General features: G+C 52.7%; 1 protein-coding gene across 1 annotated transcript in view; it reads left to right on the plus strand.

The window, feature by feature from the left end:
• The first annotated feature begins 10,573 nt into the window (after positions 1–10,573).
• Positions 10,574–12,921, plus strand: part of LEKR1 (leucine, glutamate and lysine rich 1) — a 32,122-nt gene continuing 29,774 nt past the window's right edge. The window contains exon 1 of the mRNA XM_062499384.1: positions 10,574–10,621. Coding sequence (XP_062355368.1) covers positions 10,574–10,621 — 48 coding nt within the window. The remainder of the gene's footprint in view (positions 10,622–12,921) is intronic.

Consider the following 12,921-nt stretch of genomic DNA (forward strand, 5'->3'; position numbering starts at 1 on the left):
CGGTGCTCCAGGGCTGATCCAAACCAGAAACCCAGCCTGGGGTTGGGAGGGACCTTAAAGACCCACCCTTGCCCTGGGCAGGGACACCTTCCCCAGACCAGGTTTTTCAGAATTTCATTCTTAGTCAATGCAAATCAAATGCATGCTGAAACTCAAGTGCTCCCCTGATACCGTTGTGGGTTTGGATTTTATTGTTCTTTTCCTATTAAATCATGTGCTGTGACAGCATAAATAATGTGACTGAGTGTCTTTGGCAGCCTGGTCATCTGCAACGTGTCTCGAGGCTTTTGGGGGGGGTAAAGCTAGAAGAGCTGTAGCTGTTGGACTGAGCGAGGCTGTGGAAAGGAGGTCATTACCTGGCTGCCTCAAGTTGATTTTTTTTTCCATCTTCCAGGGTCTGTTTTCTTTTTGCTGTGTCTCTGTAAGGCCAATTAACATTAATGAGAGTTGTATAAACAGACCCTGATGGGAGGACCTCATTAGCTCTTTCTTCCTGTGGTTTTCATTCCGAGTTGCTAAATTTTATGGATTAGCAAGAATGCTAAAAAATATGGAAAAGCAATGCTGGCTATTGCCATACTGAAGTGCTTACTGAGTGAATTTAATGAGTCAGGTTTGGGAATGGATTGGCAGGTCCATAAGTAACCAGAGCTCTGGAAAATCCACACCAAGGCAACCTGATTAGCCAGCTGTACAAATATCCCACTGACCTCTTCCTTTTGGACAGCCTAATTCCTGGGAAACTCTTTTTCCAGGGGAAAACCACGAGAAATTCTCACAAACTTTGCTTTCCCAACCTGCCAGAGAGGCTTTTGCGAGGGAGTCACCCGGGGGAAGGCCTGGAGGATCCCCTTGGGTCAGCAGTGCTGCAAGGATTGCTGATTTCCTGGGATAACTGCGAGTCCCAGCCAACTGAGCTGGGATTTTTGTGGGTGTTGTGTATTTAATTCAACTGTGAGAAACCTACAGCCCCTGACATCACTTCCCTGGCCTGGGGGATGTTGGATTTTTCCCACGTTATGGTGGGATAATGAGATGTGTTTTCCTGTGTGGTCTCCCAAGGGGCCCTCAGGCAGGAAAGATTCTTCCCTGTTTCTTCTTTTCCCTGTGAGTCTGAGGGAATGTAACAGCACGAGGGACCTGGGCTGTATCAGGACATGAATTTGCAGGTCAAACAGTGAAATATCTGAATTCCAAGTCTATCCATGTGGATTAATTATCAGGATCACGGGATAAATGAACGTGGTTGAGCAGGAATGACAGAACTGTGATGGAGAACAAGGAGGCTGGGAAATGCCCTCCATTTTAGAGAGGCAACTTTTGGAAATCTTCAATAAATGTAGGATTTAAACAGAGAAATGTCCCTGTGCAGTAGCTATTTTGATATTCCCAGCTCACCTTCCAAGCCCTGTTGTTTTGAAATGAGCTCTCGGGGTTGACTTTAACATTCTTGCTTAAAAAAAACCAAGCACACAAAAGGACAAGGTTTCCTTTCTCGTTTTTACTGCTGTTTCCAGTCCAGCTCTGTAATGCTATTTTTAGAACCCTGTGTTTTAATGCTGTGGCATGAACTGCTGGGATTTCCCCTGGCTGATATAAAATAGAGGATCTGCACTTTGGTATTAGCAGTCAGCCAGGAAATCCGTGCTTGGTGCCAGAAATGGGCCTTCCTTCATAAATCTGTACTTATTTTCATTTCCTTTTGCAGCAGTGACGTGCCAGATCAGCTGTGCTGCTGTCCTGACACGTTCTGGAGTGCCATGCAACAGGGGAGGCTGGACTGGAAACCAGAGACAGGATTTGCCTCTGATTCACTGGGGACACGCAGCTGGGAAGTGCTGGTTTTCAGGGAATCAGGGAATCAGGGACAGGGCCGTGCTCTGATCCCCATAAAGAACTGGCCAAAGGCACTTCCACAGGGATCTTCACACGTTAGCAAACAGAAGTGATCACTCCTGTCCTGCCCTTACCACCTTGACAGAATTACCTTTTATTGATCAAAGATTTATTAAACAGCGGGAAAGCTGTGATCAAGTGGGCTGAAATCAATGGAACAGCCCCTGGAAGTGCCCAAGGCCAGTTGGACAGGGCTTGGAGCAGCTTGGGATAGTGGAAGGCGTCCCTGCCCATGGCAGGGTGGAACAAGATGAACTTTAATGTCTCTCCCAACCCAAACCATTCCATGATTCTAGAATCCAGAGATCTGGATGGTCTTGCAGCTTGGCCTGTCTGAACAAACCTCTATTTGAGTATAAAATGAGGATTATTCTGATAATTTCAGAATATAATCCCTGGAGGTGCCCAAGGAAGGCCTGGCATGGCTCTCAGTGCTCTGGGTGGGGGACAAGATGGGGATTGGTCACAGGTTGGATTCAGTCTTGGAGAGCTTTTCCAGCCTCAGTGGTTCTGTGTTCTATGATTCAATCCATTTACTGTGCAGTCGGTGAAGGAAAAAGGGTCTCTATAAATAAACCTTTAATTATACTTCTTTTTCAATCCAAGTGAAGTCCCAAAACTCCCATGTCCTGTTGCTGCTCTGGCTGGTCCCTTCCCCTCCACTGGGAAGGCTTTACAGGGTAAGGGTTACGTGAAGCACTTTCTATAGTTCTATTTTTGAGAGTTCTGAAAGGTGACACCTGTGTGGAAGTCATTGCCATCCTTAAAATAACCGGGGTGGCAGCTCTGGGCACGGTGACATTGGTGGTGAGCAGGGACACACATGGCACAGGGGGAGTGGGACTGGCTCTTATCGGGGTTTTAGAGCACCAGGTACCATGGAGCTTAATCCTGACAGGCCTCCAGGTGTGAGAGCTCGATAAATATTGAATGTGCTGTACCCCCAGCAGGAAGTGCTGATCCTCCCTTTGTGAGTGCAAGATACCACAGCGAGTATCTCCCACCGTATCAGCCCAGATATGGGAAGTGTACTCAGAGGGATATTGTGCAAAGTGCAAACAGCAGCAGGGAGAGCTTTTGTTCTGCAGGCACCGAGCCCAGGTCAGCAGGTGACACGCTGCACAACTCCCAAAATTGCAGGTTTGGAGTCAGATCTGGCTCGATCTGCAAAGAGAGGTTCTGTCCCCAGAAAGGAAGGCTTAGTGTGGTGCCCTCCCACAGAGGAATGGGGAGAAGGGAGAGTGCAGGGACAGTGGGACACTGTGAGCTGATCCCAGCGCCGGGCACCCCGAATCCTGCTGGGGACGTGGCTCTCACCCCACACACCTTGCAGAACAACCCTTCCTCTCAGCCCTGGCAGAAAGGCCAGCAGGTAAAGGTCAGGGGGTGTGTGGAAAGCTCGGGTTTGTAACTCTGGCTCTGCAGGGAGGACAGCCATGGCCTGCGAGAGGAGGCTGCAGCGTGGGGTGCCAGGCTGGTTGCTGTGTGTGGGTTTCCTGTGACTGATGCCCTGTGACAGCCCGTGCGTGGCTCCTGCTGCTCTGCCAGTGCAGCTGGGGACTCTGTCGCTTCTCACCATCACTACGCGACAGAGAAACTCTTTGGGGATGAAATTTTCTGCCATGAAATGGAGGCTCACGAAAGCACTCACCACAGCTGCTGGGAATACATTCACTTTTAGTTTATTCACTGTGCTATGAAAAAAGGGTGAATTCTGTAGTGCACTGTCCCTGTGTGGTGTGACGTCCTGAGTGGCACCTTTGGCTTTAAGCCGCCAGCTGCTGCACTTTAAGATGGGCCCACAGAGTGTGGCAGCAGCCTGAGTCCCTGCAGGAGCCCAGGTCCAGCCTGAGTTCCTGGCAAGGCTCGGTCTTGCACACAGGGATGAGATCACAGAACCCTGAGGCTGGAAAAGCCAACCTGTGACTGACTGATCCCCACCTTGCCCCCAGCCCAGAGCACTGGTGTCACCTCCTTCCTTGGACACCTCCAGGGATGGGGACTCCAAACCTCCCTGGGTAGCCCCTGACAAAGTTTAACCCTTTCCATTACTAAATTCTTCCTGGTGTCCACCCTGAGCCTCCCCTGGCCCAGCCTGAGGCCGTTCCCTCTCCTCTTGTCCCTGATCCCTGGGAGCAGATCCAAAATCCCCCCTGGCTGTCCCCTCCTGTCAGGGAGTTGTGCAGAGCCAGAAGTTCCCCTTGATCCCCCTTTTCTCCTTTCGCAGCTCCCTCACCCCCCTCACAGGACTGACCCTGGATGCAGGGGAGCAATTCCCTGTGACATATCTGGGCCACCTTTGGTGTGCCCTACCCTGGTGGCCGCAGGCTGGAGCTGGATTTCCTGCACCGCAGCATCCTGCAGCAGGGCCGGGCTCCACACCGGGGACATCCTCAGCAGCCCTCTGGCAAAGTGTTATCGCCATGGCGTGTCAACACTGCTTCCAAATAGTGGCTGCAGGTCACCAGGGATGGGGACAAAGCTGCTGGTGCCATGTTGTGTAAACAGGAAGAAAATCTGCCTGTTCCCTCGGTGACTCCATAGTGACTGGGAAACACTGGCCCGTTTCACAAGCCTCCCCTGCCTCTCGCGAGTCACACGCAGGGTTTGCTTTCCCCAGGAGCCACGGACACCTCTCTGCGTGCCTCTGACAACAGATCACAGCTGCTCGGCCTGGAAGGGACTTTAAAACTCAGGGACCCCCGGCAGGGAGTCCCCATTCTTGCTCCCAGACATCTCAACAGCTCTGGGCCTTCTGCTGGCAGCTCTGCCAAGTTCTTCAATAGCTTTCATTCAGGATAAATCACAAAGAAACCGAAAGATTTTAAAGCAATTTTATCTAAAGTCTCCTTTCTTAAACCATTCAGGATGCTTTGAAATAGCAAACAGCTTATGGAAAGCATCAGTTGCTGACAGATTCACAAGAATGGGAAAATCAAAGTTTGTGGTGCTGAGCAGTGCTAGAGGAGCCCCAGAACAACCACCCCGAGGGGTGTGCAGCTCCCTGTGTAGGGCTTTGCTGCAGAGCCCTCAGAAACCAGCCAGCAGGGCGAGGTGGTGGCTGCCACAGCTCCTGCACCTCCCTGGGCTCCACAAGCTGCCAGCTCAGCTGGCATCAGAGCCATGGGTCACCTCAGGTGGCCACAGGTCACCTCAGGTGGCCTGAGGACAACCATGGCCAAGCTCCTGTTCAGGGCAGTACAGAGGCAGAGTCAAATCCAGCTCCTTTGGCCATCACCTCCCCCAGTATCTCCCTTTAGATACCAGACATAACAATTGTTGCACTGCAGTAAACATTATGTCTGTTTGGATGTTACCTGGGATCTTGCCCCTTTTGAAGCCAGTGGGTTTGACAGATGAGGAAATGGGTTCTAAAGCAAAGCAAGAAAAACCTTATTCCACCTTATTTTCATCCCAGTTCTGCACATATAACTGTAGGGCTGCTTTTTAACAAGTCTGTTGTAGCAACAGCCTGTGATCAACACACACCTGCTGTTATCTCTTCGTGGGAGATAGATTTAAATTGTCGGGCCATGCCATGGAAATGCAACATTTGCATTTTCTTATCAGGATGTGCCAGGACACTGCAGGGCAATCACAAAGCAGGAATTGGGCACCAAAGTGAGGTGGAGGGAGAAGCAGCCTGACCTCCTGCCAGCACTGTCTGCTGCTGTTTAAAAGTGTTTCAGAGGGGATGGAGAGGAGCCCAAGAGAAGCTCCAGAACTGTGTCACCAGTAAATATCATAACACAGTCTTAGGGCTTGCAAAGACTCTCCTCACTAGTTCTTATTTTTATGGGTAATCCCACTCCCGTCGTTGTTGGGTGGGAGACCCAAGGGTTGTTTTTGCCTGCTGGATCTCAGAATGATGCACACACACTGATCTTCCTCCAGGGTTCAACTGAGCCCCACCATCCTCCTTGGGATGCTCCATCCTCCAAACATCCTGCCTTCCTTCAGTTGTTTTTTTCTCTTTATCTTTCCCTAGTTTAGTGACTCCACAGTTCCTTCATCGCTGCCTGGTGTTTCTTCCAGTAGCTCAGCAAGGCTGTAACATCTGTCTTGTTTCATCCATCCTTGTCCCCTTCCAGTGGGGAGGGCTTTGTGTGCAGTTTCTGTTTTGGCAGGATTTTCAGGTTGTGGGGGTTTTTTTTTGTTTGTTTGTGGGTTTTTTTGTTTTTTGTTTTTTTTTGTCTTTTTTTTTTTTTAAGCCAGCAGTAGAAACGTTTAAACATTCTGTGTTTAAATTAGGAAAGAGCAGATCACTGGTGGCTGGGGTGAACAGGGAAGATTGATGGGGTTTCTATTATCCCATGGGAGTTCCCTGGCAAGCTCCTGGGAAACTGCTGAGTCCTGCCCAGATGAACCTCACCCTCACGGTAACAGTTCTGTTTTGCCTGAGGAGCCAGCAGGAGTGCCACCATCATTATCATCCAGGAGAATTAGGAGATCTTTTAGATATGCCCTTGAATGCTGAAAAAATAGAGAACAAAACTTCTAAACTCTCTGCACCATCTCCCAGGGAGTTGGGCTTTTGCTTGGATGTTTTGACAGGAGAAGAGAAAACCGTGCCAGAGGAGGTTCAGGTTAGACATCAGGAGGGATTTCTTCATGGAAAGCGTTTTTCAGCATTCGAAGGGGCTGCCCAGGGAGATGTCTGAGGAATGGCTGGATGTGGCACTCAGGGCTCTGGGCTGGTGGTAATGTGGTATTTGGTTAGTCAAAGGTTGGACTCAATGATTCCCAGAGATCTTTTCCAATGATTCTTTGATTCCCTCCCCAAATCCCACCCTGCTGACTGGTCTGTGCCCTCTGTCCCTCCGTGCCTGTTCCTGACTGCCAGAGCTGTCTCTGTGCTCTGCATTCCCTCCTCAGTCCAGCCCTGTATCCGTGATGCTTTTCCTGGCACCCTTCCCAACTTCTCTTGCTGCCAAGTCAGACTCAGTACAAGCGTCTTGTAGTCCCTTTCAAATCCTTTCCTATCGTGGCAAATAAACCCACTGTCCTCCACACACACACACACACACACACACACACACACACACACACACACTCACTCCTGATATTATCCTTGACAGCTCTTCACTTCTGGCACTCAGCTGCTGCTTAATCATATGGTTTCTTTCTCTGAGTCACCTCATGTGCTCTTGCAGCCAAGAGCTTGACTTTGATTTGGCAATGTCACGGCAGCAGCACATCCCTCGGGATCCCATTGCTGCCCCTCATGTCCCACTGCCACCAGCACATCCTCTGTGCCCTGCTCTGGGCTGGCATCGGTGCCTCTGCAGAGTGGGGCCATTCCCTCCCCTCTGCCCTCCAGCACACACCACCAGCACCCTGCTCCACCCCCTTTCTCCCGATTTTATCATTTCCCTGCTGCTTTGCAGAGTTTCTGTTCTTAGCACAGAGTGACCTGCCTGACCTTGACTCCCAGGTAGCCCTGGCGCTCAGATCCCTTCTCCAAACATCCTTCCCACTGAGGCCCCTCTGCCCCCACGCTCTCGTCCTTGTGACATTTGCAAAGAGGGGGCAAGCGGAGCAAACCAAACAAATCCAGCAAATATCGCTGGGAGAAGGGAACCAAGGCAATGTGCAGGGAGCATTGGAATAATCAGCTGCCTTCCGACCTCTGTCCTTCCCCTGAACCCTCCTGCACTGCGGACCCAGCACGGGACCCCTGCTCCTGCCCAAATCCCCCTTGTACCTACGGGGAGATAACCCAGCTCTGCTCCTCCCTAGGAAAACAACCGGATTTTCCCAGAGGAGCTGTGCACAGACAACGCTGCAAAAACGCTTCCCCGAACCGCTCTTTGTACTGAGCAAACATAAGGGCAGCCTAAAGCCAAAGGGCTGGGATAAAAGTTGGATTTCTCATTGTTCAGAGAATGCTGCAGGTGTGGACACACCTATTCACCCTCCCAGCCCTTCGGCTGGTCCCGCTTTGTGCGAAGAGGGTGTTGGTGTTTATTGCCTTTTTCCCCAGCTGCCCACTGGCGCGGACTTTGCTCCTCTGGGCTGGGATATTTCTAAGCAGCGGGAGGCTTTCCACGTGTGTTTGAGAAGGTACAAAGCCTGCCGGAAAACAATGGAAATAGCTGCCTTATGACTGCTGCGTGTCACGCACTCGGTTCTTGCCCGTTCAATTCGTTCGTCCTTGGAGCTGCTCTCGCCGCCTGGAACCTGATCCCGAGCGGTGCCGGGGCTGGCACGAACACGGCACCGTGCCACGGGCACAGACAAGGCCGGAGCTCGAGGCCTGGGGCAGGGGCTGCCCGACCCCCTGAGCCCACCAGGGATGTGTGGAGAGGGCTCTGGGCTCCGGGAGGAGCGGGGGGTTTGTGGGGGATTCCTGCTGGGAGCAAACAGCTGCTTCAGAGCTGAGCGCTCTGCTTCCCCACAGGGCCCCTGGTGTGGGAGCATCTCGGCTGGCTCAGCACGGCTCTGCCAGGTTCTCCGCACCTCCAGCACAGCATCTCCCCTGATCCCCTCGGAAAGGCTTCCCTCAACCTTCCCAAAGGACAGGCTCCCTCTGTGCAAGGTCCCCTCAGACACCAAGGACAGGATCTCCTTTATTTCCCCTACGCCAGCCTCCCCTCAGCCCCCCCTTCCCCCCAGGACTGGAATCTTCTCATCCGCAGGCTCCCCTTTGTCCAATCTCCCTTCAGATCCCCAAGCACAGGATTGCCTCATTTTCCCCCAGCACTGGATTCCCTCACCTGCTCCTCCAGAACAGGCTCCCCTCAGAACCCTCTGGGACAAGCTCCCCCCGAACACGAGATCCCCAAGCCCGGATCCCTTCACGTCTCTCTGCCCAAGCCGCCTTCAGCCCCTCCTCAGCGGGCACGGCCGGGACGCAGCAGCCTCCGTTCCCCCGTCCCTCCCTCCCTCCGTGCTGCCGCCCGCGGTGATCCGCGCTGAGCTCGCGGCCGCGCCTCACGACACCCTGGCTCGGCACGTCAGCCCCGCCATCGCGTGAGAGCCACCGCCCCCCCGCCCGCCGCCATCACGCACGGCGGGAACAGCTGCCGGCACGGCACGGCACGGCGCGGCCAGACCCCGCTCCCAGCCAAGGCGGGCCTTCGCCAGCTCTTATTAATGCAGATCTTAATTAATGACCCCCGCGGGGGGCGAGCCGCCCTTCACACGCAACGCGCTCCCCCCTTCGCCCGCGCCTGGAGTGGAAGCACGAAGAGGTTAAAACGGAGGCGGGGGCGTGAGGCGGCTGCCAAGGCGGGATTAGCGCGGCTCGGAGCTCGGCACGCAAGGCGGGACGGGGCACGGCGGCCACACGCGAGGGGACACGCGTGGCACCGCCGCGCAGAGCCGGGGGGAGCCGGAGGGCAGCGGGCCCGGGCGGGCGCACCGTGCCCTCAGCCGATCCTCGGGCTTTGCATCCCTCTGTAGACACAGCGCCTACTCACCCATTTTTCCTTCTCCCACCCCCAAACTAATTATTTTTCCCCTTTACTGATGCAATTTTCATTTTTTTCCCCCCCACAATAAAGCTGTTGTTTCTATCCCTTAAAATTCACTGCTTTCTTCAGTCTGACCCCCCTTTTCTCCCCTGTCCAGCTCCCAACCTTACTAATGCTTCACCTCAGAAATTACTCCGTAAATGAAATTATGGTCGCTTCGTTCTTCTTTTTTGTGCCATGGCCTGTCCCTAGTTTTGTGTGTGTGTGTCCCTAAATTGCAGTTTTGGGGGGAGGTCTTGTTTTATATAAGGCTGGAGTGGATGTAGGAATTGCTTTGGGCAGATGGTCCCTGCTGTACGATCAAAACCCAACGGCAACTGGGTTTTGGAGGAAACAACGCTGGAAAGAAGGGCAGAAAGTGGAATTAATCCCGCTGAAACTGCCGGATCCCGCTGCCAATCCTCCCCTGATGTATTTTTTTTCGTGGCTGTGTGCACTCCAGTGGGTCTCACCGGGCCCAGACGGTTCATCCCGAGGTTGAGCTCCTGCCTCGGCTGTGACACGCAGATGACCCGGCTGGCAGGGCCGGATTTGGGGTGCCAGGGACTAATTGGGGGTGTCCGGGGTGGCTTGGGAGTGTCAGAGCTGAATTCGGGCTGGTAGGGCTGAATTAGGGGTGTCAGATGCAGGTTTGAGGTGCACGAAGGAGTTTTGGAGTGTCACGGTTAAATTTGGGCAATCAGGGCTGGCTGGAGGGGGGCAGAGGTGGTTTTGGGGTGTCAGTATAGAATTTGGGAAGTCAGGGACGGCTTTGGGATGTCAGGACCAAATCTGGGACACTGGGGGTGGCTTTGCGAGCATAGGACCAAATTTGGGGTGGCAGGGGCAAATCTGGCACGTCAGCTTTTGGCTTTGGGGTGGCAGGGTTTGACTTCGGGCTCTTGGGGTGGCAGGGCCGAATTTGGGGTGTCAGGACCGGGCTCTGCGGAGACGAGGCTCAGCTTGGGATGTCGGGGGTGGCTTTGGGGTGTCGGGGGGAATTTTGGGAGCGATTAAACGCTTCCCTCGCCGCCCGCCCTCCCACGGCCCCCGTGACGCGCACGCGCCGTTGCCGCGGTTACGGCGGACGCCAGGGCCACAAAATGGCGGCGGCCGCCGCGCACCCCCCGCCCCTCACGGGTCCCCCGTGCCGGGACCCCGGCGGGCCCTGAGCCCCGAACCCCGGCCGCTCCCGGACCCCCGAACCCAGCCTGCGGGAGGCCATGGAGCGGCGCGGCCCCGTCCACGCGCTGCCCGAGGAGATCCGCAAGGTACGAGCTGTGGAAATGCCGAAGCGCAGCGCTCGGAGCTCCCGCAGCACTTCTGGGATGTTGCGCAGGCCTGTGAGCAGCCCTGCGTTATCTGTGCATTTCGGTCCTGGGTTAGGTTGGGTGTCGGGTTTCCTCACTGTTTGTGCGCTGTAATTACAGTCATTCTATAGGAAGCCTGCAGAGGAACGCCCGAGTCTGTGCCGGTGTTGTCACTGCAGGTGAGTCTCAGGTTTCCCCTGTTCTGGCGCGTTTTGCTGCCGGGAGTTGGGAAGGACTGCAGAGCATGACATGTTCCAGAGGAGTATCAACACACACGAGGACGGAACATTCCCCTTCATCTCCCCTCGTATCTTTGTGCGTTCTTTTGTTTGGGAGACAGATTATTGGTGTAACAGTGCTGCTGTTTACATGGCTCCGTTTAGGAGGAGGCTGCACTCAAGTGGAGCAGGAGTCACTTTTTGTAACGCTGTCAGGTTTTCACTCTGGCAATACAACGCCCAGCTATCCTCATTCATCGGTCTGCAGCTCATAATTGGCAAGTCATTTAAAAGCTTTGTGTACTCAGCCTGGAGAAAATCTCCCTGGGTTAGGCCAGGAAACTGTTCAGGCAATTTCTGAAACGATTTCTGAGAAATCAAGGATGGGTAAGATAGACAAAGAAAGAGAAAAGGAATGCTTAGTCTTAAAAAAAAAAAGAGGAAGGGAAGAAGCTGTGGGACACTTTCAGACTCGTGAGCAGCTGTTTTGGTAGCGGGAAGGATCCCACTAAGGTTGTTTATTTAGCAGTTAGTTTTTTTAGCCCCAACGGGGTACAGTGGTGAACAAAAATCAGTGTAAGCTTCTCACAGAAACAGTTATACCAAACTGTTGGATGAGGGAATCCTCCTGGAGCTGGTTACTGCTTAGTATTTCCTTTAATGACTTAAAGCTGCAGTTTGGTGGCACTTGAGCCTGTTTTAAGTTGGGATCAGCTCCTGAGCCAGTTCCCGTTCCATGTGCGAGGCACAAGGAAGGAGCAGCAGCCAGGGCAGGCACAGAAAGGCAGTGCCATTAATTCTGTCATCAGCAGTGTCAGTGGCTGCTGGTTATTATTGAGCCGGGATCTCGGATTATAATAAGGATTACGCTGGTGCCAGTCAGGAAAGGGGTGTGAGCATTCTGGGTACAGCATTAAACTCCATATTCCTAGGGAAAATAAGTAATTTAAAATGAATCCAGTGCATCAATACAAAATGCATAATAACCTCCTTGTCACTTGTCAGACCTAACAGTGAGGGCTGTAATCAGGTATAAGCAGAATAATATGAACAAAGGCATGTTACACAGAAAAAAAGTCTGTTATTATATTAATGGTTTTAATAACTCAATAAGAATCACATGTGAAACTTGTGTCTTCGTTGTCCCTCTGTCCAGGGCCATTGAGGTTTCATTTCTGAGCTGCAGGCTTTAAAAATAGTGACATGACTGATGGGAATTTAGAAAAGAGCAAAAACAGTAAAGAGCTTTAAATCTTGTTTCTAAGAAAGGATAACAGAGCTGGGTTTGCTCATTCTGGAAAATACCTGAGGGCACAGTAAGTACTCACAGGTAGAGGGAGGTGGTGGTTCATTTCCAGCTGCAAATGAGTCTTTTCCTCTCATTTCTGGATGTGTTTTGGTTGAAAGCTTTGGAACTCTGGAGCTGTGGAGTTCTCCCAACTTTTCTCTCGAAGTACAGGATGGGGCAGTCGATCTCTGAAGATCCCTCCAGTGCTGGGTACGCGTTTAACAAAAAATGTGGTGCAGGATTTCCAGATGTGGATAGACTTGTGCTCCTGTCCCATCCTCCTCATGCCACGTGTGAGCTCCAAGGCAGCGACAGCCCGGGATTTGGGATGAGAAAGTGTCGGGGTTTTACACATCCTGTGCTGTTGCTCATCTCCTACTCAGCAGCATGGTTACAAGGCACTACAAGTCATTCTCACAATTTCCTGTCCTTGTATCTCCCATCTTTTCTGCACACGTGTCATGGTTCCCTTCCCACTCTGCTGCTCAGCTTTTACAGCCTCTCCTCTGGAATGTCTCTCAGCTGGCTCCCGACACAGCCGAGCTCACTCCAGCTGTGCTTTGCTCTGCCAGATCCAGAGCACACGTGCTCCCAAGATGGGTTTGCAGGCTGAGGGAGCACGTGGGACTGGAGGGAGCCTGGCTGGCTTGGAGATTGCAGCCCAGAGTGAGGGATATTCCCTTGCTAGGCACTGCTTCAGGATGGATGGATGGATGGATGGATGAGTGCTGGATGTTGGGTTGTGGTGCTCACAA

This window comes from Cinclus cinclus, chromosome 10, assembly GCF_963662255.1.
Source record: "Cinclus cinclus chromosome 10, bCinCin1.1, whole genome shotgun sequence".
Classification (NCBI taxonomy): Eukaryota; Metazoa; Chordata; class Aves; order Passeriformes; family Cinclidae; genus Cinclus; species Cinclus cinclus.